General features: G+C 44.6%; 1 protein-coding gene across 1 annotated transcript in view; it reads right to left on the bottom strand.

The window, feature by feature from the left end:
• Window positions 1-27,865, bottom strand: part of NPLOC4 (NPL4 homolog, ubiquitin recognition factor) — a 71,411-nt gene that overhangs the window by 18,213 nt on the left and 25,333 nt on the right. Inside the window, exons 10-12 of the mRNA XM_015408849.1 lie at window positions 26,723-26,794; window positions 24,817-24,943; window positions 19,068-19,228 (exon numbers count right to left, since the gene is read on the bottom strand). Coding sequence (XP_015264335.1) covers window positions 19,068-19,228; window positions 24,817-24,943; window positions 26,723-26,794 — 360 coding nt within the window. The remainder of the gene's footprint in view (window positions 1-19,067; window positions 19,229-24,816; window positions 24,944-26,722; window positions 26,795-27,865) is intronic.

Raw genomic sequence — 27,865 nt, 5'->3', positions numbered from 1 at the left:
GAAGCATGCTCAAACTGATCATTAAGGATTCTTTCTACATCACACGTTACAACTGACTGGACTTTCAATCACATTCGTTCTATATTAATGTGGGAATTTATCCCCCCTCCCTAGTGTTCTGTTCCCTACCTGAAACTCTGCCCATTACACACTTCTCTACAGGTCAAACTAGAAACAGAGTGTGCTGTTCACAGTGAGATGTACCTTAAAATGGAATGTGGTGTGTGGGTGAGAAGCTTTTAAAAAACAACAATGCTTTCTTCACACTCCATTGTTTCAGACATCCCTATGCAGCTCGGATCCACTACTGAGAGTGAGCTGAGCTAAGAAAAAAGCCTGGGAGTGGGCGGCTCATCCCCTGTAAAATCTGATTTGACCTTTGATCAAAAACTAGTCAGGTGCACTTTTGTTGACATTCCAGATCAGTGGGGATTTCCTTTCTTCCTTAATACTGGCAGATTACAGATGAGGCAAGCATTTATTTGTATCTAAAGCACCTGGTGGTTTCCCTGCACCTCTGTAGATACTAAGGGCTAGGCAAAGGAAATTTCTGCACTCTTCACCAATGAAAGGATGCTCCCTCAGGTATTCAGCATGGCCATTTCCTACTCCAGCTCAGGTAAAGATCCAGTCCCAAGGAAGAAAAGCCGAACAGAAAGTAGACTAAACAGTTACAGGCATCACACTCCCTGGGATGATGTTTACAAAGCTTTTCCAAGAAAAGAAGGTTACTGAATCTTTTACAAGGCCTAGAGCAGCGGTACTCACTCCACAGCTCATGGACAGCCACATTCACACCTCTCGTCAACAAAGAGAGCCGCATGACTAGTGCATGCCCTGTGTGTGCCACCCCAAACGTATACATACAGTAAATATGTAACTATGACCATTTAAATCATTGCAGCACCCTACATGTGAGCATAAAGGGTTGTCTCTCCCCACCACAGCTGAACCATAACTAGCCCTTGCAAATGGAGTGGTGGGAATAGAGCCAGGAGGCAGAGAGGGAAGTAAGGGGTGCCGTGGCTGCCTACTGCAGAAGTCGGCTCAGGTCAGGCCATGAGCACTCTGACGGGAGGCCTGAAGTCACTACTGCTGCAGGCCCCTGCAGTGGGAAACCTCTGCACCCTCCCCTTCCCTTCCCTCGCTGTCTTCTTGTTCTCCCTGGAATGAGGCTCACAGCTCAGATGAGAGTGAGACGTCTCCCTCACGACAGGGAGGGAGGGAGGGAGAGAAGGCAGTGAAAGAAGTGAAGGGTGCTCAGGCTTCCCACTGCAAAGGAGAGGAAGCTGGCCGCAGTAATGGCTTTACTTTCTCTTTTCTGCAGCCACCCCAGCTCTGTGGCAACTGCCTGGATGCTGGGATGGTAGCACAGAGGCTGCAAAAAAGGGAGGAAGCTGTTAGAAGGGCCCTTTAATTACATCTCTGGCTTGAGGCCTGAACCTCAGAGAAGCTCACAACTTACTTGGTCCTGCAGTCCCTCTGGTGGTGGCAGTTTCATGATGGGAACCAGCTGCCCCCCACAAGCCCACTAGGCAATGGCCATGAAACATGGGGTGGATTCCACATAGGGGAAGGGTGCTCAGAAGAGCCACAGGTGGCATGTGGGGGAGCCTCATGTGGCTCCTAAGCCACTGAAGATCACTGATCTAGAGATATTCAGCAACAAGCTCAATACCACAGATGAAGTAAGTAGCAAGGAGAACACAATATCCAACACAAGTATGCTGCTTTTGTAACAGAATAGCTCGGTGACACAGTATTTTTGAACCTTTGCCATGTTGGATCTGCAGAGCTAAGTCTCTAATCAGATCTCTAGCTGCTGGCACCGACAAAAAGGGAAAAACCAAAGCAATCCTGCCGTCTTTTCTAGGAAAGGCACAGAACCTGCCAAAGCCTAAACTTGCTTCACTTTGTCTGATGAACTGAATGCAAGTTATTGGGAAAAAATGGCCAGCATATGTTCATTAATCACAAAGTGACAATTAGGCTTGATTTATGTCAAACATGCCAAGCTCAAACATTGCTTCAGAAATAAATTCATAAGAAGCGACACTTTTCATTAAAGATCCTGCAAGTGGGGGCTGTATTTTCCACCTAAATCACCACTTAACAGGATATAAATCATTCACTCAGATCTACATAAATTATACATTCGTAATTTTAATCAGAGACCTTACATAAAAGTTTACATTTGCTAAGGTTTCAAAAGCATGTGTGTCTATGAGACAGATCCCAAGGACAAGTACTTGGACACTGCTGTCAATCTACGTGTTTGATTTACTGCCTGGAGAAGGGGAGGGGGAATACACACACACACGTCTCTCTCTGCATTGCAAGTTGTATAAGGCAAAGATGGACATCTGATTAACAGTGTCAATTTGCACTCCAAGGAGATGGGCGTCATGGCTGAATTGCATGGCTAAAATCCTGAAGGCTGCAGGTTCAAATCTCAGATTTGCCTCTCATTTATTGCTAGTGACTTCTTCCAGAAAGAATGAGAAAAATCCAGATCACGTTAATTCATTTCTATTTATTCATTTCCTCCAATGTTGTACAAGAGGAAATGTCAAGAGCAACTTGCCACTCCAGCTGCAAAATGTGTACCTGAATTTTGTAAGCAAGATGCTGAGATGTGACTGCTGACCACAGTCACTCATGTGCTGACAGCAAAAGGCCACAGTAATTGCTATGACGCTGGAAGGGAAACTCACAACAGACTTTTACTTTCACCACCAAACCACACTTTCATGATATTTGCTCTCACAAAAAGTATTTCAAGATCATCCCAAGACTGAAATGATAATACTAAATCTTGAATCCCCACATCAGGACTAGTTTTCTTTTTTAGTGTTTGTTTTTTTATATAGGAATTCATTCCAGCTGCTAAAAAATTCGAAGTCCCCTAGCAAATTAATATTCCCTGGGACAGAAATGTCTGTCACGCAGATTTTGATGACAATCTCCCACAGGAGGAGAGAGGGTGAGGGTAGTATCTTCTATTTTTGGATAATCCAAAAGACTCTCTATGACGCTGGAAGGGAAACTCACAACAGACTTTTACTTTCACCACCAAACCACACTTTCATGATATTTGCTCTCACAAAAAGTATTTCAAGATCATTCCAAGACTGAAATGATAATACTAAATCTTGAATCCCTACATCAGGACTAGTTTTCTTTTTTAGTGTTTGTTTTTTATATAGGAATTCATTCCAGCTGCTAAAGAATCGAAGTCCCCTAGCAAATTAATATTCCCTGGGACAGAAATGTCTGTCACGCAGATTTTGATGACAATCTCCCACAAGAGGAGAGAGGGTGAGGGTAGTGTCTTCTATTTTTGGATATTCCAAAAGACTCTCTCAGACTCTTTATAGTTCACTCCTCAACCCTGATGAAAATTCTAACCAAGGTCCAAAATGGGGAGAGCTTTAGACTTCCTCAAAGTTGAAGATTCAAATATGCTCGAATGTTTTGTTATTCTAGTAGCCAAAGAACCAAAAACATGTCAACAAAGTTTCATCCCTGGGCCATGAGCAGTCCCCTATTATCACCCTTTAGTAGGGGCCAGCCACGATGAAGTGAAATGGTACACTGGACCTTACCTGAAGGTTCTTTCTCTTCAGTGGGGGAGAAGTCATCCAGGAAGTGGTTAGGTCACGCCTCTGCTCGCTTGAATAGGCTATGCAAATTTTTTTATTGTGTGGCTCCTATTGGAGGGACCTAGGCTGACCTCTCCAGTTATGTCCAAGCCCTGTGTTGTTTTCATTTCAGTTCTTGTGCTCCTTCTTTCTTTCTGCATTTATTAAGTGGAGCGATCACTCCGTGTTCTACGTGCCACCCTTGGCTTGAATAGAGTTAGTAGTTTTCCATCCTAGGGTGGGATGTGGATGACTTCTCCCACACTGAAGAGAAAGAACCTTCAGGTAAGGTCCAATGTACGTTCTCCTGCAGTGGGGGGAAGTCATCCAGGAAGTGGTTAGCTGTACCCAAGCTTCTCTTCTAGGGTGGGTGACTTATCTCTCCAAAACTTGTTGTAATACTGGTATGCCGAAGGCTACGTCAGCGGACACCGCCTGACCCTCCTGTAATGCCTCACCAATGTGGACAAGAAGGCCCAGGTACCCTCTCTGCAGAATCCATCTGCTGTTGCTCGCTTGGAGAATGCTCCTGTGGAGTGCGCAGTCACCTGACCTGGTAGTGCCCGTACTTGCCCCATCGTAGGCCTTGGCCATACACTGTCCAATCCAGTAGACCGCTATGGTCTACGGGGCCCTCTTATACAAACAGCGGGTCTGACCTGTGAAAGGGAGGTAAATATAGAGAGCTCCTCCGTACGCCCCGTTGTGCCAGGTTTGTACTGTAGGGTACTCAGATTGGAGCAGAAGGAGGTAATACAATCGGCTTTAGTCAATGTGTGCAGCACCTTGGAGAAGGCTCCGTGTCAGGGACCTTTGTCTCCATGTCGGGAACCTGTGTCTGACTGGAGGTGCCAAGGGTTGTACTCCATTGGCGGAGGCCCATTTTGAAATGTCTTCCATGGGTGACTGCAGGGGCGCTGTGTTGATGGCCCCCTTGCCTGGTACAATTTCTGTGCAGTCAACTGTAACCATGCTGGTTCTAGGTGTAGGATGGGCCCTAGGTGCGGCTGATCTGTTCTCAGAGGTAGCTTCCTGGTATACTGGATCCAAGAACCCATGGTCCTCTTTGCTGGTGGGCGGTCATGAACGCCACTTCTGCCCTGTCCCTTGTGATCTTGTTGAACGTCCTTCTTAACAGAACTGGGGGAAGGAAGGAGTACTGGCTGCCTTCTGGCCCCGCTGCTGGATCCTGGCATCCGGATAGGAACCTCTCAACCTGATAGTTCATTGAGCTAGCTAGTAGGTCCCGCACAGGTGTCCTGAAAACTTGTGTGATCTGAGTAAAGACTTCCTCGCTCCAGGCCCCTTCTCCTGGATTCAGGTCCCTACCACTCAGCCTGTTTTGCAAAGGCAGGCGATGCTGTGGGCCGCCTTGTTGCTGAGAATGGAGGAAGCTGATGGTCTTGCCCCAAGTTTGATGGTACTGCCCATCATTCAAACTCCCTCATGAGTCCTGCCCCCGGGATCGTATCTAGGATTGATTTTAGTAGGCCCTGCAGGACTGGCAGGTGCTGCTGGACTGCTGTTATCTTGGACACTCCGTACACCGTCCCATATGTTTAGCTTTATTCCCTCTGGCAGAGAGACGGTGGCCTGATGTGTGTTCAGGCTGCCCCCCCAGGTGCGCAAGATCCTGTGTAGGGATGAAAGGCTCTGTTGATGAGGGGCCTGTGCGTGCACGGGACGCTGCCACCCTTGTGTATGTGGAGTTTCCCTTCTAGGTGTAGTGATGCTACCATAGCATCCCAGATCCTGGTAAAGACTCTGGGTGCTGAGGAGGGGGCCAAAGGAAAGCCTTGTACTGGAAATGCTGGAGTCTGGGTGCACCAGGATATGCATATAATCCTCCTTGAGTCCAGGGAGGCCAGGAAGTTCCCCTTGCTGTAGTATCTGCAGGATATGGTGCGGGGATTTCGTCCAGAATGTTCCCTTTTCTTTCTTTTTTGTTGTTGTTGTTGTTGTTGCGACCTCACAAGTTCAGTAGGACTCTCCAGTCCCATGACTGCTTTAGAATGACAAAGACCACTGTGCCCCCTCCTCTGCAGTGCTGTTCCTTGGGGACCTCTTCTATGGCACCTATGCCCTTCAGGTGCCGACTTGGCTTTGCAGTAAAGTTGCCTTGCCTTTAGTCTTGGGGCTGACAAAGGCCCACTGGTGTCTTGTGGAGTAAACTCCCGACCCTTGCGAAGGCCAGGAGCCGGCCGCCAATTTTGATAGCCATGCTTATTGTTTTCGGTTATGGCAGCCCTATTCAATCCTGAAGGATGAGACTTGTTAGGCGTTGGATCTCACACTGAACTTGAAGGGTCTCCCTTCTCTTCCTCTACCTGGGGTGAGAAACCCATGAATGGAATCGCATGCCTGTGGTGTTTCCCCCGTGGCGGGAAGGTGATGCCATTGCCTTCTTCATCTTCGTCTCAGCTAACACCTCGTCGATTTTGAGTCCTGAACAGAAACCTGCCTGAGGGCTACTCTGTAGCTCATTACTCCTTGACAGTGTGATAAAGGTTTCCATTGCATGAAAGCCGGATGAACCCGACTCTAGGGTTGCGGTGCTCCTCTTCAATCCCAAGCCAAAGAGGTAGCGCTGTCCAAAGACGTTTCCATTGTCATGTGGCTGGCATGACTGCACTCCGAAGCGCACGGGATGCTGTTACCTTCCCACCGAAGCGGCACCTATTTATCTACTTGCAACCCCTTGCTTTCGCACTGCTATGCTGGCAGGAGCTGGTACCAGGGATGGGAGCACTCGGGTCTTGAGCCGCCATCTACCGACCTACTGGACTGCCGATTGGTGCCTTAACCACTGAGCCAACGTGGCCCTTGCTGCCTGAGTCCCTCTGTCCCCGGCATCTTAAGGCCTCCCCAGCCCTGGGGAGCACTGCCCCTTAAAGCGGAGCCACCGCAGTGGCGCTGATCAAGGGACCTTAAAGGCCTTTAGGTCCCCCCTGGTCTCCTCTGTTGAGGATCCCACACGCTTTGTGACAGACAAAGGGGAGCTCCCACCTTTAGGAACAGCCCACTCTGCTCTGATGATGTTATCAAGGAAGGCAGGGGAATGGTGCAAAAGTCTGCACCTAGACTGGTTTCTTAAAGCCTCTGAATTCCCGCTTTGCAGAAACTGAAGATACAGTTTTTTCTGCCACTTCCCAACTGGTAACCCAGTGTGGAACGCCCTTGTTCGACAGCCTTTGGAAAAGTTCAGATTTAAAACCAGTCGAATCCGTTTCCAAGTCGAAGAACCAGCGCTGTCCGAAGACCTCTCCATGGTCATGTATGACATGACGAGACGCCGAGGTGCATGGAACGCTGCCACCTCTCCCTTGAAGCGGTACTTGTGTCTCTACTTGCAATTTCTAGCTTTCGAACAGCTATGTTGGCAGGAGCTGTGACCAGAGACAGAAGTGCATTCCATCACGCCGCCCCCAGGTCTTGACTGCCCAACTACCGACCTTCTGGTCGCAGTTCAGCATCTTAACCACTGATCCACCGCAGCCCTTTCTTCCTTCTCTGTATCTCCACCCAAGGAAATGATGGTAGATGTAATTTCAGCCTGAAAAACTAGGTAAGCGGTGTGGTTTCCCTTCCTGCAGGAGCCCCTTGGAGGATGACCTTCCCCCAGCTCCTTGCTTGCATGCGCAGTTTTTGGGGTTGTGCCGGGGCTGCTGCCTAACCCCTCTGGCTTCCAGTGTCCTGAAGCCGTTGGGTGTCACCCGAGGCCGCTCCCATTAAGGGCCAGAGCCAAGATGGGCCCTAGTTTGTACGTGCTGTTGGGTGTGTGCTGGGGCTGCCACCCCACCCCCCTGTCTTCCAGCGCCCTGAAGCCCTTGTGCTGCCTAAGTCCTTGTGGTGCTGTCCAGGGGGCCCTATTAAGGGCCAGATCCAGAAAGGTCCCAGCTGAAACTCTGAGGGACTGAATGGGCGCGGTGCCAAGCCGACTGGGCCCTGCAGCGGTTGCAGCTGGTGATCCCTGCAGCGGCTGCAGCTGGTGGTGAAATCATGGCTGCTGTGGGTTCTGCAGCAGGGGCCAACCTGCCCCCGTAGCCCTGGGTAGGTGCAGGCGCACCTGCTGTGGGACTATGCCCAACGAGGCCTTCCCCCACCGCCGGAGTGGGCCCACCACATGAGGCCCTTTGTGTCTCCCGTGCCGCCAGCCGATTACTTGGCTGCCTCCTTTGGGTGCGGGGGTGGGGGGGACTTACTGGCTTCATCTGTTCGACCCGCCCGGCGGTGTCTCCTGCCGGCTTCTAGCTGCATGCCGCTTCCGCTGGTGCCCTTTTCTTGGGGTGAAGTGGAAGCCTGTAGGTCTCGATCTCTCAGAGTCTCCGGCTCCATCCACAGCCTTCACGCTGTCCTCTTGGACCACTTGCATGGGAGGGGGGGGAGGGGGGATTGACCGGTTCATTGCGTTCAGCCAGCCCAGCACTGGTGTAGCTTCCCCTTCCGACCAGTATTGCCTGACCCCCAATTCCTCTGGGGTAAGGGACTGAGGATCCACGAGGACCTCCATCACGGCCATTTTTCCCGCCCTCCGAATCCTCAGCTGGTGGGAGAGGGCGTTCCAACCTTTTTGGCCTTGGGGGGTGCACAAGCTTGCCTGCCGGTGCCCACATTCCCGGTGGACCCATGGCTCCCCAAGGGCCGCTGGGCTGTACTTGGGTCAGTCCCGGTTGGGCTGGAGCCGGTCCCGTGCTGCTGTTCTGGCTTGGAGCAGCCCCGTTGGGTCTATAGTGGGTCCTGGTTGGGCTGCGGCTGGTTCCGGGCCACTGGGCTGGGGTTGAATCGGTCCCTTTTAGCCTTTATTAGGGCTGTTCCAAGTCCCCCCCCCCCCCGGTCGGAATGAGCTCACCCTGTGTTGTTCCCGCGGCATTTTTTCTTTCCCGCGCTGCTGGCCGCTGCGCCAGCCGAAGGTGCAGGGCTATGCAAGAACTGGAGAGATCAGCCTAGGTCCCTCCAATAGGAGCCACGCAATAAAGAAATTTGCATAGCCTATCCGAGCGAGCAGAGGCATGACCTAACCACTTTCTGGATGACTTCCCCCCACTGAAGGAGAACTACTGAGGTACAATGCTTCCACAACAGATCCAGGCAACTCTCCAGGAAGTTACCACAACCAATGGTATCATTGCCACTAAAAGGTCCAGAGAATTACAAGGCTTGTATTCCCCCTTCACTGTTCTAGTAAAGACAGTCAAGAGTGGCCAAGGCCTTTCCCATCTAAATCCAGGCTAAAATGGATCTAGATAATCTGTCTACTTCAAAACTATTCTGTCTTTTAGGTACACTTGCCATGTTTCTGATTATGCAGAACAGCACCCAGCTAGCTACATAATAAACAGATGTTGTGCGGGAACGGCCCTAATCACAAAAAGGCCACAAAGAGCAAAACCAAAACCAATGAAACCAACTTGAAAACGTACCCCTGCAAAAAGGGAACTTCCACCAGTGCACATATAATTAGCCCGTATGAAACATCTCCATGTCTAATTAAATTCTTTCCCCCCCAATAGAGGTAGAGTTAATCTACATCTGTTTGAATGCTGCAGAAAGTGAGCCACATTAAACCAGCATACATCGGTCATTCAATTAGTATGTTCTATAAAACACAATCTAACATGAAGTTAGAAGCCCTTGTGCCTCCAAACTGGTAAGTGATTACTCCATCACAGCACCAGAGCAAAGCATGAATATCAGACTGTCATAACCTTTGGTTAGTCGCTCAAGTCCACTGAATTCATACTGGGGCCAGATATTGCAGTTTTTTAAAGCTACTGTGAACGAAACTGTCCAAAAGGATGCAATGGCATGTTAAGAGAGTCAAGCCAGCAAGACTGCCATCTATTCCTCAGGGCAGTGTACCTTCAAACTAAGTTTTCACTGTGGTCTGCTGCATATAGCTGCATAGGGGAAACACTGCAATCCAAACAGCATCCTGTGATCCTTCTCAGTTCACATTCCATTTCTTGCTTCCCCCCTTCTATAAACAGCTTATGCCTCATTAGAGAACAAAAACCTTGTGCAATTCATGTACCAGATTTTCTCCCACCCATTAGAGCTGGTACTGAATTGTTCCTGACCACTGTTTTTTTCATCCTTCTCTTTCCACTACTACGGCTTCTTATTTATGCTGAATTTATGCCATTAGATTCTTGCACCCAGCAACAACTTAACTTAGCTACTTCATACTGCTGTTGATAAAATCTCCTCTCCATCTCCCCCCCCCCCAAGAAAACTGGATCACAAGTACTAGGGATAGAGTTCTGCAAGTATCTAATTAATGCAGGCTTAATAAACCCTCAGCTGCAATTCTGGTAGGATGAAATGCTTATATATGAGGAACATACATAAATGTATTCTGGGACATTGAGGGACAATACAAATGAAGTTTGGTTGGTATATATATCCAAACATATCCTCATTTTAAAAAGAAGCCGATTTTACTATCGGAGACCATTCTCCCTTTTTTGTTTCTACATAGAGAAAGACAAGTCTTCGGTTCATACATTAGACTTTCCCAACTATATCTTAATATTTTTGCAGGAAAAAAATCTTGTCACCCCAGTATTAGTAAGACCTCTGGTTCACATTCAGTGGTTAGCCTGTGATCCCCCCTTTCAATGATCTGATAGGACATCTCTGCCACTCAAAAGGGGTCCCTGCTTTGTCATGAGAATAAGAGAAGTCTTAAGAATGATGGAAACAGGGTAGATAGGTAGAGGTGCCTTCTCTAGTTTGACACTTGAGTCTGTTGGCTCCGTTTAGGTAGAAGAGTGTGGTGCTCTGAACAAAAGCAGTCAAACCTAAAAATCTGCTGTTTAAAATGTCTGTTTTCAGGAGCCTCCACATTATGGGTTCTTTTGATCACACACCCACTTCTGATTATTTACTGGTAGCCAAACTCTGTATGCAGAACCACTCATTATTTTCAGTACGTAAAGACTGTTAATATGTGGCTACTGGTGTATTTGGACATATGACAACACTAAACCGCTGCTATTGAAGAATATCCTCCCAACAAACAAGGTCTCTGAGTCCAAGATGAATTAGCACAGGAATCTATTTGCAAATTGTAGAAATAGCACTAATGGGTGGGAGAAAATCTCTTTGCAATTTCAGATTTAGAGAGCAAATAGATTGCAACAGCACTTTGAAGTATTTAATATATTTTATCTCACTCTTCCTGCAGAAATCTCAAAGTAGCACACATGGTTCACCCTTCCCACCCTTTTATCTTCAGGCTAACTTTCCTCACAAGGTGGCTGTTACACAGAGAGATAAAGACTGGCCTATGGTTATCCAGAGAGTTTCATGGCAGAGTTGGAATCTGAACCCATGCCTCCTAGAACATCCTAGTCAAACCGCTATGCCACACCAGCTCAAGATGGAAAGAAATCCTGCCGTATGAAGCAGTGGCATCTGCTGGATCAGAACAAGGCTCATCTTGTCTAGCGTTCTACCTAGAAAAACCAAATACCTCCATAAGCTCACATACTGGGCATGACAGCAATAGCAGCACCTGGTAAAGCACCCCACCCTGCAATCTTTAACCATGTTTTGGATGTGGAAGTCACATGCTATGGCTCTTTGCTATGTCTTCTGGTAGGAAGGCTAATTTTAGTAACAAGCTATACATAATTGTTACAAGAGCACCAAATATTACATTAAAAACCCTCAGGTAGATGTTTTCTACAGTGATAGCTCTGTCAACTAGTTCTGGAATTTAATTTTGGTGCCTTCATTCTTCAGATGCCCTCCCAAAAAAATAACAGTCCTCATGCAGATGGATAACCTCCTCACGTCTTTCATAGCAAAGACTGATGCAAAATTTCTTCACCATTTTTGAAAACTCCCTACCTTCCCTCAGCAATCTTCTCTCTCTTTTGTCATCTAATGGCTGAATCTCCTCCCTAGCTGCTCCCTGATATGTTTAAAGAAGTGTTTTTAGCAATATGTTGGTTTCTGAAAATTTCATTTTGTTTGCCTTACCATTAATTTAATTTCTCTTACTGCACTTGAAAGTTTTCTCTCTCTCTCTTTCTCTCTCTCTCTCTCTCTCACACACACACACAAGACTAAACAGCTCCATTTTAGCTGTCTAACCAGAAGTAAGTATGAACCTATTTTCAACTTTCCTTATAAAAAAAAACAAAACAGGAAAACTAGAACCACAAAGAATTTACACTGGGATCAGGAAAGGGGAGAGGGAGGGGAGAAGAGAGATGGCAAAGAGAATTAAATAACCCTACAGTCTGTAGAAGGCTAGCTGAAACTGGAAAGTAGAAAATGTTTCGTAACCCAAAGGAAAAGTGGACATTGAAAAAAAAAAAAGCTCCTGAGAAGTTTTGCAGAAAGTTAGCTGCGCCCACAATGTTGGGGAAAGATAACCTAGAAATAAAACAGCTGCTATATATTAAACACTCATAAATCTACAATGCCATGAATATTATTCGTTTAGAAGATGAGGATATTAGCAATCCCAACTGGGACCAGCAAACGTATTGCCACTGGAGTAACTTCACAGAATACAACTATGTAAATGAGACCTGGTGCTCAAACTAAAACTGAGCAGCTGGCAGTTCTTCAGACCAGCATACCAAAGGCGGATGAAGCAATAGGCCAAATGCAAAACTCTTACCCAGTTAGCCTCCTAGGCAAAGGTCCTTTTGTAACACGAGTGAAATCAAGGAAGTCTTTACCATCCCCAAGCAATTTCCTGGACATTAGAACATCAATAAAAACATACCTCACTGCAAAAAGATGACATTTTGCATCAGTGCTAAGATCGTAGGTATTTTTCTAAAGTCAACAAGAGAACAGAGTCCTGCAAAAGTACTAAATCTCAGCTATTTTGAATGCTTCAAAGGATCCATAAAATTCAGATCCCCTTTGGATTATTTTCTGGTGTGCTACGTTTGATGGAATGTTGAGACATCCATGAAATAAGTCCAGAGCTGGAGTCCTGCAGTGCAGCAACCAACTTCAAGAGCACACCGCAGCCTGGAGCCCACAGGGTGCCCAATAATATGACAGCTAGATAATGGAAAGCCAGACTTGGCATGGATATGGCTTCAGGAAGAAGAGGAGGCGTCTGTAACACCCCCTGAAAAGCAAAATTGCAGAACTGCTTGCCATAAACACGGATTACAAATCTACACACAGGCCAACTATCAAGAAAGTTCAGTAATTTGTGCATTTTCAATGATTTCATCTGACTGTGGCATCATAGCTACCATTGATATGTTGCCAGAAGGAATAACAGAAATTCATAGACACTTTGACCATCAGAGGGGTTATCTTTCTTTTCTAGCATTTCTAGTCTTGAAAGAGGTACTATACATGAACACAGGGCCTGATCAAGTCCAAAAATTCTCTTTCAAAAACAATCAGTCTCACAAGGGCCAGATACATTTCAATTTTACAAGAGACAGAATTATCAAAAGGTGCTTGAAATGGGAAGAAAGGTCTCTTAATGTAACACTGCACCTCCAAGTTTTCTGAAAAGAGGAGGGATGTTTGCTTAGAGTTAGGTGTCAGCGATATGACACTAATCCAAAGGTTGTAGTATTGCAATAGCCAGCAGGCACCTCTAACCAAGAAAAGTATTCAAACGAGAAGTAATTCCCTGCCTATGTTCCATGCCTAGGGTGAGAAAAAACTATTTAAGCAGAATAATTTGGTTCCAAATGCTCCTCTTTTTTCACCTTAGGATAAGCCTCTGGACTCTCTTACACCATGGACTGAGCACCCAGATGGAGTTAGCAGCCTTGCAGCCAGTGCTGATTTGGTCTTTAAAAGGCCAAAATAAAGAGAGTGGTAAAGACATAAAAGACTTACAATGCCAGAGGCCTCCGAAAAAAAATTCCTGGCTACAGGAAGTTGAGGCAAAACTGGCGCTGTTGGTTTTCCTGTTTTTGTGATATTTAAGACACAGATGAATCACACTTGTTCTCATGGGAACCAGCAATGACAGGAACAGGCTGTCATGAGTACAGCAGTCTCTGGCATTGTCCCACAAACTTACACTGATGCACACCACACCAAAGGCAGCTCAAGAGAGAAGAGGCCGTAAAAAAACCCACACCAACTTTAAGCACTTCTTCAGTCACTGAATTCATGCATCCAGCAACTCCTGTCAGCGGTCTTTCACAGCTGAGTAGCTTTGATCTCAATGCCGGGCTCCTGTTTGCACAGCAGTACTAATTCAGACAAATTTCTCAAACTGTTTTCCAAGAGTAAAAAGAAACGGCATACTAGGACCACATACCTTATGCAATGAGCAGGCTTTTGTATAGACGCTGCTTCAAGCCTCTAATTTTACATACATCACCTTCTCTCTGACTGCAGGAGCCAAAAGAGCAGCTGTTCTCCTACCCAGCTAGACCACACAATTTCTGCTGTAATTTAAACTGCTGCTAACCTTGAGAGGTAAGTGTACTCCACATTACACAAACATTGGCTTCTTGGGTTCTAACCAACATTTCTAAAAGCGCTTTCAACCAAGTGCTTACCAATATACAACTCCTCCCCAAACCCCTCCAGTGCAGATCCTTCCTTCTACTGGAGCAAAACAGTTATGCCAGTTTGGAGTAATAAGTTGACCAAAAAGGCTATTACATTTTAAGAGACCAAACTGTGAAAGCCTTTGCTCCAATAAATCATCTAATCTATGTAATGCGTTCTCTTCAGCAACAACTGCACCTATCTAAAAACCCAATTTAGATTTTATACCAGTGTCTAAAGCCAGGTCCTTCACATGTACTGAGATACAAATTGCTCATAAGAGCAGACTTAACTGAACTTGCCACTGTCTTTACAATGCCATAAAAGCAAATGGAGGAGTGAAGAAAGCCTGAAATGCACAGAATGACTAAGACCTGGAGCACAGCATGATGGGATCTAGTGATTTGCAAAGGAAAAAACTACTGGAACTATCATGCTATCTGGCTCAATGGCATTCCACAGCTTTTAGCAACATGTAAAATCAGAAACATTAAGAAGCAAAGGAGAACACTCAAATGCTAAACACTCATAATACATTCCACTCCCAATGTACCACAAAAACTCTTTAGAATACAGAAACTACAAGATTTCCCTGGAAAACCACATAGACAGCAGCAAAAACAACAGCCAAAGAGGCCAGGTATAAGAAGAGAAGAAGAAGAGATTGGATTTATACCCCACCCTTCACTCGGAGTCTCAGAGCAGCTTACAAACTCCTTTCCTTTCCCCTCCCCACAACAGACACCCTGTGAGGTAGGTGGGGCTGAGAGAGCTCTGACAGAAACTGCTCTTTTCAGGAGGTTCAGGAACACCTCTGACAGAACTATGGCTTGCCCAAGGTCATCCAGCAGCTGCAAGTGGAGGAGTGAGGAATCAAACCTGGTTATCCCAGATTGGAGTCTGCACACTTAGCCACTACACCAAACCACTACACCAATGAGGTGATTGATTCAGGCAAATATAAGAAAAGCCCTGCTGGTTCTGACCAGTGGTCCATCTTGTCCAGCATCCTGTCTCACACAGTGGCCAACCAGTTACTATGAAGGGCCAATAGAGCATAGAGGCCAAGGTGTTGCCTTCTGGTAGTGGAATTCAGAGGTTGGCTGCTTCTGAATGTGGAGGTCCCCTTCTAGTCACCATTGGCTAGTAGCCAATGTTTTCCTCTAGACCTATCCTCTATTCATCTGTCTAATCCCTTTTTAAAGCTGTCTGTGCTTGTGGCCATTGCTACACTCGCTGGCAGAGAATTCCACATTTCAATCACTCATTATGTAAAGAAGTATTTCCTTTTGTTCATCTTGAATCTACTGCCCATCAACTTAATTGGATGGTGCTGACTACTTAAATTAGGAAGTATTCTTATATTCAAAAATAGAGAATGTTGGAGAAACCATGTTATTTTGAGCTGCAAGCCATAACTGAAAGCTTACACGGACAGTCACAAGAATGGAGAGCTCCAGAAACATGCTGTCACAATGAATCATGTACCATGTGTACACACTTCTACATATAATACACTAGTGATGGCTACATCCCACACAAGTACACACAAACGAGACTGACAGTTGAAACGTCTGCTGAATCTCATTCTGGAAATAGATCAAGATGGGCAGCCATGTTAGTCTGTCTGTAGCAGTAGAAAACAGTAAGAGTCCAGCAGCACCTTAAAGACTAACAAAATTTGTGGTAAGCATCAATTATTCAACATGGAGGCAGTGGATAACACTCTCAAGGCGATGTTCCAGGTGGCCGAATCTGATATGGACAGCATTCAGAGCATGCTGGAGTTTGAAATGATGAAAGGGATCCCTGGTGAATTATGTCAAGAGGAAGATCCTCTGGCTCTCATACAGCAGCTATTGGTAATGAATTCATGTTACAAAATGTTGTGTGAGCGGCTTGACAGGACTTCTGCCGAGCAGCAAGAGTCAATGCGTTCTATCAATGCTACCCTCAATAAAACGCTGAGGCTGGTTCAGAAGATACAGCAGCATGCTGGGATTGGGACCTTGCCACTGTCTGAAGAACAGCATTCTGCAATACAGCAGATAAGGTGCCATGCTCTTCAAAAGACACATGCTCCAGTAAAGCAGAATTGTCCAAAAGAACACCATATCCATTGATTCCAGAAGAATTTGCCCAAGTTTAAGTGGCTAGACAAGATTGTAGTACTCTAAAATTTGCAAATGTTTAACTTTGATATGCAGCTTTTTTGTACATAGTTCCTAAACTGTTTGCAGGCAACCAAGATTTGCTGTGGTGCAAGTTAACATATGCCTTTAATCATGATATTCTGTAACAATATAAAAATTGGTAACTGTCAAAATGGTGGTATTTTGTGTTGGAAGCTGTTGTCCTATGGAAATTGTCAAATAGTGACTTTATGCTGCATCATGATGGTGTGGACTACAAAGTGCATGTGTAGATACTACTTGCAAAATAAATATCCCATGCCTTTAAATGGATTAAAAATTTTAAAAATTGTGGTAAGGTATGAGCTTTTCTGAGTCACTGATCACTTCTTCAGATATCCAGATACCTGAAGAGCAATGACTCACGAAAGCTCATACCTCACCACAAGTTTTGTTAATCTTTAAGATGCTACTGGACTTTTACTCTTCTCATTCTGGAAGTTAGCCACCTCAGCTGTAGATAGGGGCGGTGAGTATTAGCTACCCAAAGGCAAGGTACGATGCAAGTGGCAAATGCTAACTACAGCAGGTAAATGTATTTGAAACACTTATGCCCCTGTACTCTCTGCTGAAAGACAGGAGGAAAATGCTGTTTTGAAGGAAAACACGTTTGCCTCCAAGAAAGACAGCACAGGGCAGGGGACTACACTATCTCCAACATCAGCCCCACCCCACCCCACCTCAAGCATAAGTAATACCTGAGATCAGCCTACTCTTGGAGCAACTAAGTCCATCAAGAAATGGATGAGCAGGTTTGAACAGTTGCCCATCCTCAAATTAGGCTTGAAAGTGATATCAGGCATGGAGAGAAATTGCCCCAGCTGGGCAATAGGACCTGCCTCAGCAGAAAAGACAAGGGGGGAGGATATCTATTTTGTGCCATGGCTTTATTTTAGGAGACTTTCAGGCAGAAAGCTGAGGGTGGGCTGACAGCCCATCAGAGCTCAAGGGAAACCAACCTGGAGAAAAATTAGTTTGACCCCACTGTCTATATTTTGTTGGCTATGTCTTGCGTGTGCCTTGGGAGTTATTACTATCACAGTGATAACATTATTTTTCTCCAAATCTGAATTACCGCTATACCTTTATGTTACATGTTTTAATTGTAAGCTGCTTTGAAACCATTTGTACAAAAATGGCATAGAAATGTCAAATAAAGTTTTACCTTTCCTATTTCAAACTTTTATGGTTTAGAAAGTGAAAAAAGTTGAACAGTGGAGGAAAAAAACCCTCCAATTTTCAGCTCCACAAACCGTAACATACAAAGCATACAACTTGAAAGTTTTCAATAACAAGAAAAATGCTGATAGCAAAACAGAACTCAGACTCCTTGCTGGAATCTGGATATACTGATGCCTTATCTTGCATATTTTGCTCTTACAACCTCTCTTCTCCTTACCACCCCCCCTGGGGCTGACTTAATCCTTGTTTTCCATTTTGTTGCTTTATATTCTGTAGCAACTGACACTGCTCACCAGGCAGCTTTGTAAGTATATTCCACACAACAAAAGCCATTCTCACTGGCTGTCAGAAACCTGCAGCTTTTATTACTGCATCATTTTGCTTCAATGAACATCTCACCTAAACATAATTGGGCAGAAGACACACCAGACATTAGCAAGGGAATAAAAGTCAACTGAGGGGTAGCAGCCGCAGCCAAACAGGAGTAGTATCACTAATTCAGAAGACTTGCTAGAAGGCACAAAGCCGCTCACCACAGAGCTCATGCTGTTGCTGTGCAGAGCCTGGAGAATGATAGGAGCACTTTGGGAAATAGGAAATGGAGCTTATGCAATAACTCAGACATGGAGCTTTTGCAATAACTTATGAACACCTTGTTTCCATACATACTACTGTTGCTAGGTTTTGCATATAAGAATTCACACTCCAGCTGCTCTTCCGCCATGCAGCTTTTTACTATGATACTCTGATCACACACACACACCCCTCTTGAGGTGCGCAAAGGGTTTCTCAAAGACTTGAGAGAGATGCTGGAAAATCTGCAGAAGAACCAGTTTGGTGTAGTGGTTAAGTGCGCGGACTCTAATCTGGGAGAACCGGGTTTGATTCCCCACTCCTCCACTTGCACCTGCTGATGTGGCCTTGGGTCAGTCACAAGCTCTGGCACAGCTGTCCTTGAAAAAAGAGCAGTTTGTGTCAGAGTTCTCTCAGCCCTACCCACCTCACAGGGTGTCTGTTGTGGGGAGGGGAAGGGAAAGGAGTTTGTAAGCCGCTTTGAGACTCCAAGTGAAGGGCGGGGTATAAAGCCAATCTCTTCTTCTTCTACTGTATCACTTGGGAATCTCAGTTTGAGTGACACTCCAGAATTAGTTCAACCCAGAAGTGAATCATCACGAACAATGAAGGCCAACTATTCGTTGTATGCATGGGATATGCCACAGTGATTACATCTTACTCTTGTGCACTGTAAGTCACATAGATACTTTCCAAAGCCGGCAAGAGGAGAGAAATAGCCAGAAAGACTGCTGCCTGTGCTGAGATTAGAAAGGGGATAAGAGACTTATAGTGATAAACCTACTCTAGAACTCTCCAAAATTACACTTTCCTTCAGGGCAGAAGGAACCTCCTGTCCTTAACAATGGGTAGAGCTTGCAAGAGTTACTTCATTCCCAGAGAGAAGCAGCACAGAGAGAAAAGCATCTTCATATCACTGCTATTTTCAGAAAGAGGCAAGAGCCACATGCAAACAAAGAAGCAAGTTATCAATACTTGCCTTATAGAACACATCAGGCACATACTGCTCACTGCTGGATTCTTTTGCATAGCCAAGCTCTGGAACATCACGGCATGGCAGCAGGCACTCATCACGTACTAGGGCCATGCACTGATTGGATACTTGGTAGCCTTCAAAGTGGACTTGGTTGTCAGGACCACCTGGGGAAAAAAATATCTTTGAGCAACGAAAGAGGGAAAGAGCAGATGTATACCACTTGTAGGTTGCTCCAAACGTCACGGCACTTATAAACTAAAAGCAGATCATTTCTTCAGGAATCTCTACATCAAACCCAGAGGTTCTAGCTCAGACACAGCAGACTCTTTGCTAGATTCTGTCTTGGCTTTCAAAACTTCAAATGGTGGCAACTACAATACCTTCCTCAGGGGACATCTAGATAGACTCTTTGTTTTTCTGTCATAAATCTCTGGATATAATGAATTTTCTTGCTTACATGGTTTTATAGTGGCTAACTGGGTTCTTCTATTCATGCAGCACTGAGCAGCAGCTATCAAACTGCTTCCTTGCTATTTTTATATTGAGGTCTAGTATGAGAAATTTAAAAAAATACATAGAACAGCCTAATAAGGGCAGTAGAGTAGGTATGTAAAGTGCTAGCCTATTTTTAACAGACTGCACGTTTTTTAAAAAATGTTATATCTTCATGGTATGGTTGAGACTTAGCTACATTTCAATTGCCCTTGTCTTGCCTAATAATGCCACTGAATACTACTTTAAAAATCTCATCCACATACAAACATTTGCAAACTTTGGTTAACAATCTGCTTTGCTTCAGGGGTTTGTTTAAAAATCGAAGCAGGGAGATGGAGCCCGTGACCCACAGACACAAGGATCACAGATATCTATATATTAATAGCCAAGGCGCCCCCTGTGTGAGGATATCTAAATCCGCACATCTGGGGCACCTGGGGGCAGAGATTTTCCTGCACATTTGGGGCAACCCCCAGAAGACCCTAATAATTACAGACCCATAAGCCTGCTCAGCATAGTGAGCAAACTTTACGCAAATCATCTATTATAGAAATTAAGGGGCTGGTTAGAAAATGATTTCTGTATGGTGGACGAACAAGCTGGATTTAGAAAAGGTCGCAGCACATTAGATCATTGTATGGTTTTGGACCACCTGATCACCAAATATTCATCTAAGTCAAGTATATCCCTTTATGCGGCCTTTCTTGACCTTAAATCAGCCTTCGACACAGTCTCTAGAGTTATTTTATGGGATACATTTTATTTTATTTATGTTTTGATTTGTATCCCGACCTCCCAAAGGCTCAGGGTGGCTCACATGCGGCAAAGCCGAGATATAAAATACAATATAACAGAATAATAACATTTAAAACCACAATAAAATCCATACTACATCACGGTGCTGTAATCTTCCTATGTCAATTCTTCCATGATGGGAACAACCACTCCAATTTTGGCGGCCAGCTATCTCGATAGCGCGGTCTCCAACACCCTGTCTGTAAACTCCTGCCAGGCAATGCTTACCCTCCTTTAGTGGGGGCAGTCGATGACACACTACCGCGGTGGTGGGGTAGTGGCGGCGGTGGCTCCTACTTATAAGCCTGGCAGAAGAGCTCCGTCTTGCAGGACCTGCGGAATTGCGCAAGGTCCCGCAGGGCCCGGATCTCCCCCAGGAGCTCGTTCCCCCAACTTTCTCAACTTGTCCTCTCAAAACAATTTCTTAGCTCTCTCACATATGACAAAGCAAGAGAGTTAGTGAGACACAGAATCCAGGACATAGCTAGACAGGAGTATCTTAGAATGTAATAATAATAATCTTAGTAACTCCTGCAAATGGCGAGCCCTCTTAGAACCATTGTATATGCCTATGCCCTATCTTTTTTATCTAGAAAATCATGAGTTAAGGAGAACGTTTACCCTCATGAGGTGGGATGCCCTCCCTTCAGCGGTTACAGAGGGGAGGTTTAATTTTTTTTTAAAAACCTTGCTGATCATCTATGTCGCTGCTGCAATGACGGAATTGAAACCTTAATGCATGTTATATATGACTGCAGGGCATATAGCCACTTTCATGATATTCTCCCACTCTCTACAACTACTCTATCCTCAACTAGTCAAAAGATGCAATTGCTGAAGAACCTTCTGGAAAGTAGGTGCCCCAAGGTTACAGCTAAACTTGCCAAATTGAACAAATCCTAGACTAGACTAGAAAGCTCCTAGTGAAAGATGAATAGATGTAAATTTGTTACAGGACTTAACAGGTTTTACATGCATGCTCTATTTGATATTCATTTTATATATTTCATTTATGCTTGTGGTTGTAATTTAATTTGAGTTAGTTTGACTGTTGTATTAGAGTGCTGTCCCCCTCCCCCTTTGGGGGGGGGGGGGGAGAAAGCTTGGCAGGCCCGACAGCTGGGAGCCGCGCAGGCCTCGCCATTGGTGCCGGGGGGGCAAGGGAGAAGGCTTAGTGGGCCCAGCAGCTAGAAGCCGTGTGGGCCTCCCCGTTGGTGCTGGGGGAGGGGGGAGAAGGCTTACCTGCAGCTGCTTCCTCCTCCTCCGCGTGGAGCTCCCCCCCCCCACGAGTATCACGGGGCCCCCTTCTTGTATCCCATATTCCCCTCCCCTCAGAAGCCCTTTCCAGACCAAAGAAGTTTAATCATGGGGTTGCAGGATTTGTTCAATTTAATCACCATGTAGGTTGGGAAGTGCAGAGAGGAGGGGATGAAACTGCCTTCTCCTCCCCTCTTCTGTCAGTGGAACTCCACTGTCAGAAAAGATGGATGGTGGGGATGCAGGAAAGATATGCAACCGTCAGCACCTTCCATTGACGGATCGCAGGATCCAACCCAGGCTAAGTTTACAACTGTTTCAGCAGCAACACACGTATGGCACACAACATAAATAAGAAGGCTGATTGATATATGTATACAGGATTACAGGATTTTAATTTCCTCAATATTTTTCCAGATTAAATGCACATCAAAAGCAGTAGTTTTCAGTATACACTGGAGTTTGCTATCTATTAACTAATACTCCAGATGCACTAATTAAGATTTGAACAGTTATATTTTTTCCAGATCTCCTGTTTTCTAAAGTCTCTCTGCAACTATGAAAGCCAAAATCTCTAACGGAAAGCTTAGAGAATCAGAAAAACTCAAAATGCATGGAGCCCACTGGCAGTGCGTCACCCTGACACAAGCTAAGCCAGGTTCTACATTTTGCCATCATAATACTCTTCAGCAATATTTTCACAGCTCAGCATGGAAAAAAAATAATCTCCCTATCCCCAAAAGTCAGTTCTCAAACCCAAACGTCCACTTAAATTTGCCCTGCATTTACCTCATTGCATCAAGCAGGAGGATTGTGTTTACTATTCCAAATTCATTTAATTTAGGCTAGTCTAGCAACAAGGTCAGCTGTGCGCAAATATAGAGCATCTCTGTCAGCAATGGATAGATAGGGACAAGCGTGACACAAATTATGAGTGACTACCTGCAGCTGCTCTTTGCACAGGTGACACAATCACAGTGCTTTCAATTTGAGCAATTTAAGCATCAGCCAGTTACACATGAGACAGAGACACAATGTCAAAGAAAACTGAGCATATGTAAATAGGAAAGGGGGGTGGCATTTATGAAGACTGGAGCTGATGAGACACATATATGAAAATTTAATATTACAAATCATGCATACACATTTATTTTACAGACATTATGGAGCCCAAATATCTGGCCCTGGTTTAACCAGGGGGAGAGGGTATTATCTGTAACAGACGTTCCAAAAAACAGTTTCTATTCTCAGATACACACAGCTCTGCAAAAGCACACAAAATTTTACACACACACACAAATTCAACCTGTCTATCTCTGTCTTCTCCGTCAGTTGAACAATTGTATCATTTGGTCTAATTTTTAAGGTATTCAGGAGGAAACCATAAGGTGATACCATTCACACAAGTGGTTTACAGAAAAGCTATTTTAAAACCTTTAAGAACATATCTATGCCTTGGTTTTCCCAGGGAAAGAAAGCCTAGGGACTACATATTTTAAATAAAATGCTCCACATTCACATTTTATTCCTCGTTGTAATAGACCCCTAAACCAGAGAAAGAAGCTTCTGAGGAACAAAGGTAGAGATTGACTGCTTCCACAGCAAGTATTTATGAGACCATGTGCATGCCATGTGTAACAATTCTACTAAAACCTCTGGATACTCTCACCAACAGAAAATCTCAGAAAGGGAGGAGGAAGAAACGCTCTTTTGGTTTTACAAACTAAAAATAAATGCACATATTCACTTGATCCTTTGAGATATTTCTTGGAGAAATTCACACAACACATTTTTGTATAGCAAAACGTAGGTGATGCAATGAGTAATGAAATTATAGTACACCAGTTGCTTGAAAAGCTGAGTGATTATCCCCCCTCTTAGTTACTGGCAGATCAGCAATCTAGTGACTCTGTTCAGAATGGTTTCAGACTCTATCATGTAACCCTCATTTCATCAAAGGAAAAGGGTTCTGTGAATTGGATCTAAGAGGAAAACGTGCATTATGAGCATATTTCAGGGACTCTTTCTTCCATTGCCCTTCTACCTTCTTCTTGTAATTGTTATCAGATCTCTACCTTCTATGCCACATCTCCCATCCACATAACACAGTTGTATTATGAACAACATAGACTCAGACTGGGAGGCTGCAGTGATGAAGGGAAAGGGATGAAATCACTTTGTCTCTTCCATCAGCAGAGGTCCACTGACAAAAGAGAGGACAATTGCATTCCCTTTACCCCTCTCCATCGCAGCCACCTAAACTACATGGCTTTTAGATCACATGGGTCCCGCAACCCCAGGAATAAAATTTCCAAGGAGTGGGAAAACACTGCTGAAGAGAAGGGAACACAAGAAAGTTCTGCCAGTGCCTTCCACTGATGGATTATGGAATGCAACCTACTGTCTCACTTTAATACAGAGGGTTGCTCAGCTTTTGTTTACTGCTCTGTTTTCCCCTTAACTATATGAATGGTGGAATCTTGCCTTCACAGAGGCTAAAAATTTGCTCCAGCTGCTGACTTGATGGTCAACCTTTGTAGCTTATCATCAATTATCATTAACAAGCCCTAACAGCAAATGTGCAACCACTTAGCACTTTCATCTAGTAAAACCAGATTGTAAGCAGTTCAAGACAGACGCTGTTAAAGTTTCAGAGATTTTTAATTGACTGCTTTAGCTTTTATAGACTCAATTCAGACCTTGTATTACCAATCCTTCAATTCATTGTTTATAGAAAAGGGACTAGGTCACAGGTTCACATCCCTACCCCATCCTTTCACATGTGGAGTCTGCCTTCTTCATCTGGTTTGCCATGACATCCAGAAAAGGCGAACTGTGCTTTGTGGTAACCAGGGTTACCACTAAACCATGGTATGCAAACCCGCTTCAAACCAAGATTTCAAATATAATTTGGAGGCACTTTCTGGTTGAAAGATAGTTCACATGATTATACATTGTAACAGATTACAGTTACACAAACTAGGAAGGGGAAACGGGAAGAAGCAGCATGCAAGGCCATGGTACGTTTCTGAATTCCAAACGATAGTTTGGAGAATTGGGAATGTTATGTCTGAAAGGAGACACTGATTTTGCTACATTCAAAAAGGTATAAAGCAGCAATCAGAACAGAAGGCAAAAGACAGACTACTTTACTTGACTGATTTGAAACCTGAAAAACTTTGCTGCGCTCTCTCTCTCTCTTTACCTGTTGCCACAACAGTTACAAACTTGGATCCGAAGTGACCATCTGGAGACAGGCGGCATATGTTTGGGTGCTGATTCTGAAAATGCCCAGCTGTGATGCACTCTTCTGCACTAAGGAAATAGGTGTCCTAAAAAAAGCAGGCAGGAGGGAGAAGAAGATGAACATGAAAGGCAAAATGATGGATTCATTGCCCTGGGCTGCACCATGGAAGCCAGTATCAAGGCTTCATTTCAGAAAGTAGCTTTACAATTCACCATCATGGTGGGAAATTACCAAAGCCTAGAGACATAGGCAATCTACATGACTCAGTCGTATTTTCACAATCAGATTACATATGTTACAACTCCACATGCAGGCAGCTATGTGTCTTTATCTTACAGAATAGTGGAAGCACCAGTTTAAGGGGGTCTGAATGCCTTTATTCATAGGCTGTACACCTGCGTTTTGTGTAGAGTTTTTGTTTCAGCAAGTAATTCCTAGCATACCAGGAAAACTAAGTTAGAGAAAAATAAATTCAAGCCTCTTCATTTGGTTGCTGATCTATCTCCAAAGCCATGACTACTGAAAGTTCTTTGTGGTAACCAGGGTTACATCCAAATCATGGTTTGCAAATCCACGTTAAGTTTTATGAAAGTTTTGATTGCCTAGGATCTAGCAAAAATCTAGCTGGGAAACAGGGTCTTGAATGCTACATCTAGTGTGGGGCTTCATGCTGACCACTGACTCTTACTGGGCAGATATTAAAAATAGCAGCTGGCAAAAAGAGGGCTGCAGCCCAACCAATGACTTTCCCAGAAAGGTTAATTTCACCAATGGGTCCTTCCTTGGTAATACAAGTCAATGCTTGGAAATTACATGAAGAGCCAGTTTGGTGTAGTGGTTAAATGTCCAGACTCTAATCTGGGAGAACTGGGTTTGATTCCCCACTCCTCCACTTGCACCTGCTGATGTGGTCTTGGGTCAGTCACAAGCTCTGGCACAGCTGTCCTTGAAAAAGAGCAGTTTCTGTCAGAGTTCTCTCAGCCCCACCCACCTCACAGGGTGTCTGTTGTGGGGAGGAGAAGGGAAAGGAGTTTGTAAGCCGCTCTGAGACTCCAAGTGAAGGGCGGGGTATAAACAATCTCCTCTTCTTCTCTTCTTTAGTTTTACTGTTTGTTTGATGTTCAGGCTTTGTCTCTCAATTTCATCACAGGAGAAGCGGGTGAAAAGACAAACTATTCTATTCATTTTTGGCAACAGAATAGGAGCTAGTTGGAGATCACAATAAAACTGTACATGGCTTGGGAAACAGCAACAAGTGTAAAAGAGACCAAAAATAAGGAATACAAGGACAGGGGAAAAACGAGATTAGGATATCCTCCAAAAGGCTAAGAGAAACATGATGAGAAGCGGCTATGTCTTAGATGGAAACCAACTGCATGCAGAGTGACAGCCTGCTTTCTTTGGCCATGGAAGATGAGGCTTCAACTGAAAGAAGGTACATATATGGAAAAGCTATCTGATACATTTAGCTGGATAGCAAAACAAATTACAAAGATTTTATGGCATTACCATTGCTGGATGCTTTAAAAAAACACAAAAAATTAAGGAAATTCTATTTAAGGAAAGAGAAAGCTGTTAATCACTCTGCCACATATTTAGGTGTCTAGACAAATTTCAAACCACTCCACATTCCATTCATGCAAAAACTTTGTCAATGTCACAAGCAATTTACAGTCCCACAAAATTCCCCATGGGCTCATGAATTATTCCAGTTACAACAACAAAACCCACCCCCAACCTCAACAACATGGCTTAACGTCATATAATGTTCTTTCTAGAAAGATTTTATTTGGCAAAATCAGCATGTATGATGTAATATAAATTCCAAATAAACTGAAAATGACCCAAACTGTTTGCTTCTCACCTTGTTTCGACTGTATCGGACAGTCCCCTTTCGTGTGTCCTCAGAGACCAGATCTGTGAATATCCAGCCAACCTTAAAGATAGAGATTACTTTCACAGTTTTGCTTTATTTTTAAAGATACTCTTCCCCTCACCAGTACAAAATGTTCTTGGCTAGCTGAATCTCTTTGAGGCAGCCTACTCAATAGCAGCCTGAAGGAAATTACTCTCCCAGCTGCACACAACTCATTTGAATACAATTTACACATTTGCAGTGCCAACTGGTAAGACCTGCAGCTTTATGTCTCCTCCTGGAAAAATCTGCAGACTGCAGGGCTCCCTCCCTCACACGCAAAAAGATACTCGCTTTTCAAGCATGCATACTGCAGAATCAGTTTACAAAACTGTTCTCAAGATCTTCTATTTCTGAGCTGGCTAATCTAAAAGGGAACATTTCCCCCACACAAATCTCACCCTTCCTGAGTCCCACTTGATATTGCTGAAATAGTTCTCCCAAGGTTTTCTGAAATGTACTTCTGTATTCCAATACTTCTTTGCAGCTCATCCTTCCAACATTCAGTACTTGTCTAAGGAATGCTGCTGTTACATGTGCAACTAACGTCACGAGTTAAACCAAGTGAGCTTTGCAAATATAAAGCACTCGGTGGTCATTATGTACAGATAAATAACCTTAGCAAAACTAGATTCCAACAAAACCAATGTGTTTTGCTTCTTTGATAGAAACAAAACATACACTAAGACAGGGGTGTCAAAGATACATCCCGTGGGCTGCATCCGGCCATGCAGGGCTACAATCCCACCCAAGAGTAGCTGACTCTGTGCTGCTTCCTGGTTCCTGTTTGTAATATTGCAGCTCCTTTTCCCCAGCCTCTCCTATTTCCTGCTTCAAGAGGAAAAAAAGCAAGACTTTCCTACATTGGCTGAGGGCTCCTCCCCCCTTCCCCTCCTCCTCTGGGGAGAGAGGAGGGAAATGGCATCTCATGGGACTTTTCAGAAGACCAGGGAGGGAGCCAGCCAGCCAGCCAGCAAGACAGACCTGTGTTTAGACCCAAAAACATTTTATTCCAGGTATGGGTGGGGGGAGAGCCCTGACTTTAGACCCAAAAATGTTTCATTCCAGGTATGGGGGGGGGGGAAGAGTCCT

Source organism: Gekko japonicus, unplaced genomic scaffold (assembly GCF_001447785.1).
Source record: "Gekko japonicus isolate JY-2015 unplaced genomic scaffold, Gekko_japonicus_V1.1 scaffold57, whole genome shotgun sequence".
In the NCBI taxonomy this organism is placed as follows: Eukaryota; Metazoa; Chordata; class Lepidosauria; order Squamata; family Gekkonidae; genus Gekko; species Gekko japonicus.
The sequence above is the reverse complement of the archived record's forward strand: the minus strand, read 5'-3'. Positions and strand labels throughout refer to the sequence as shown.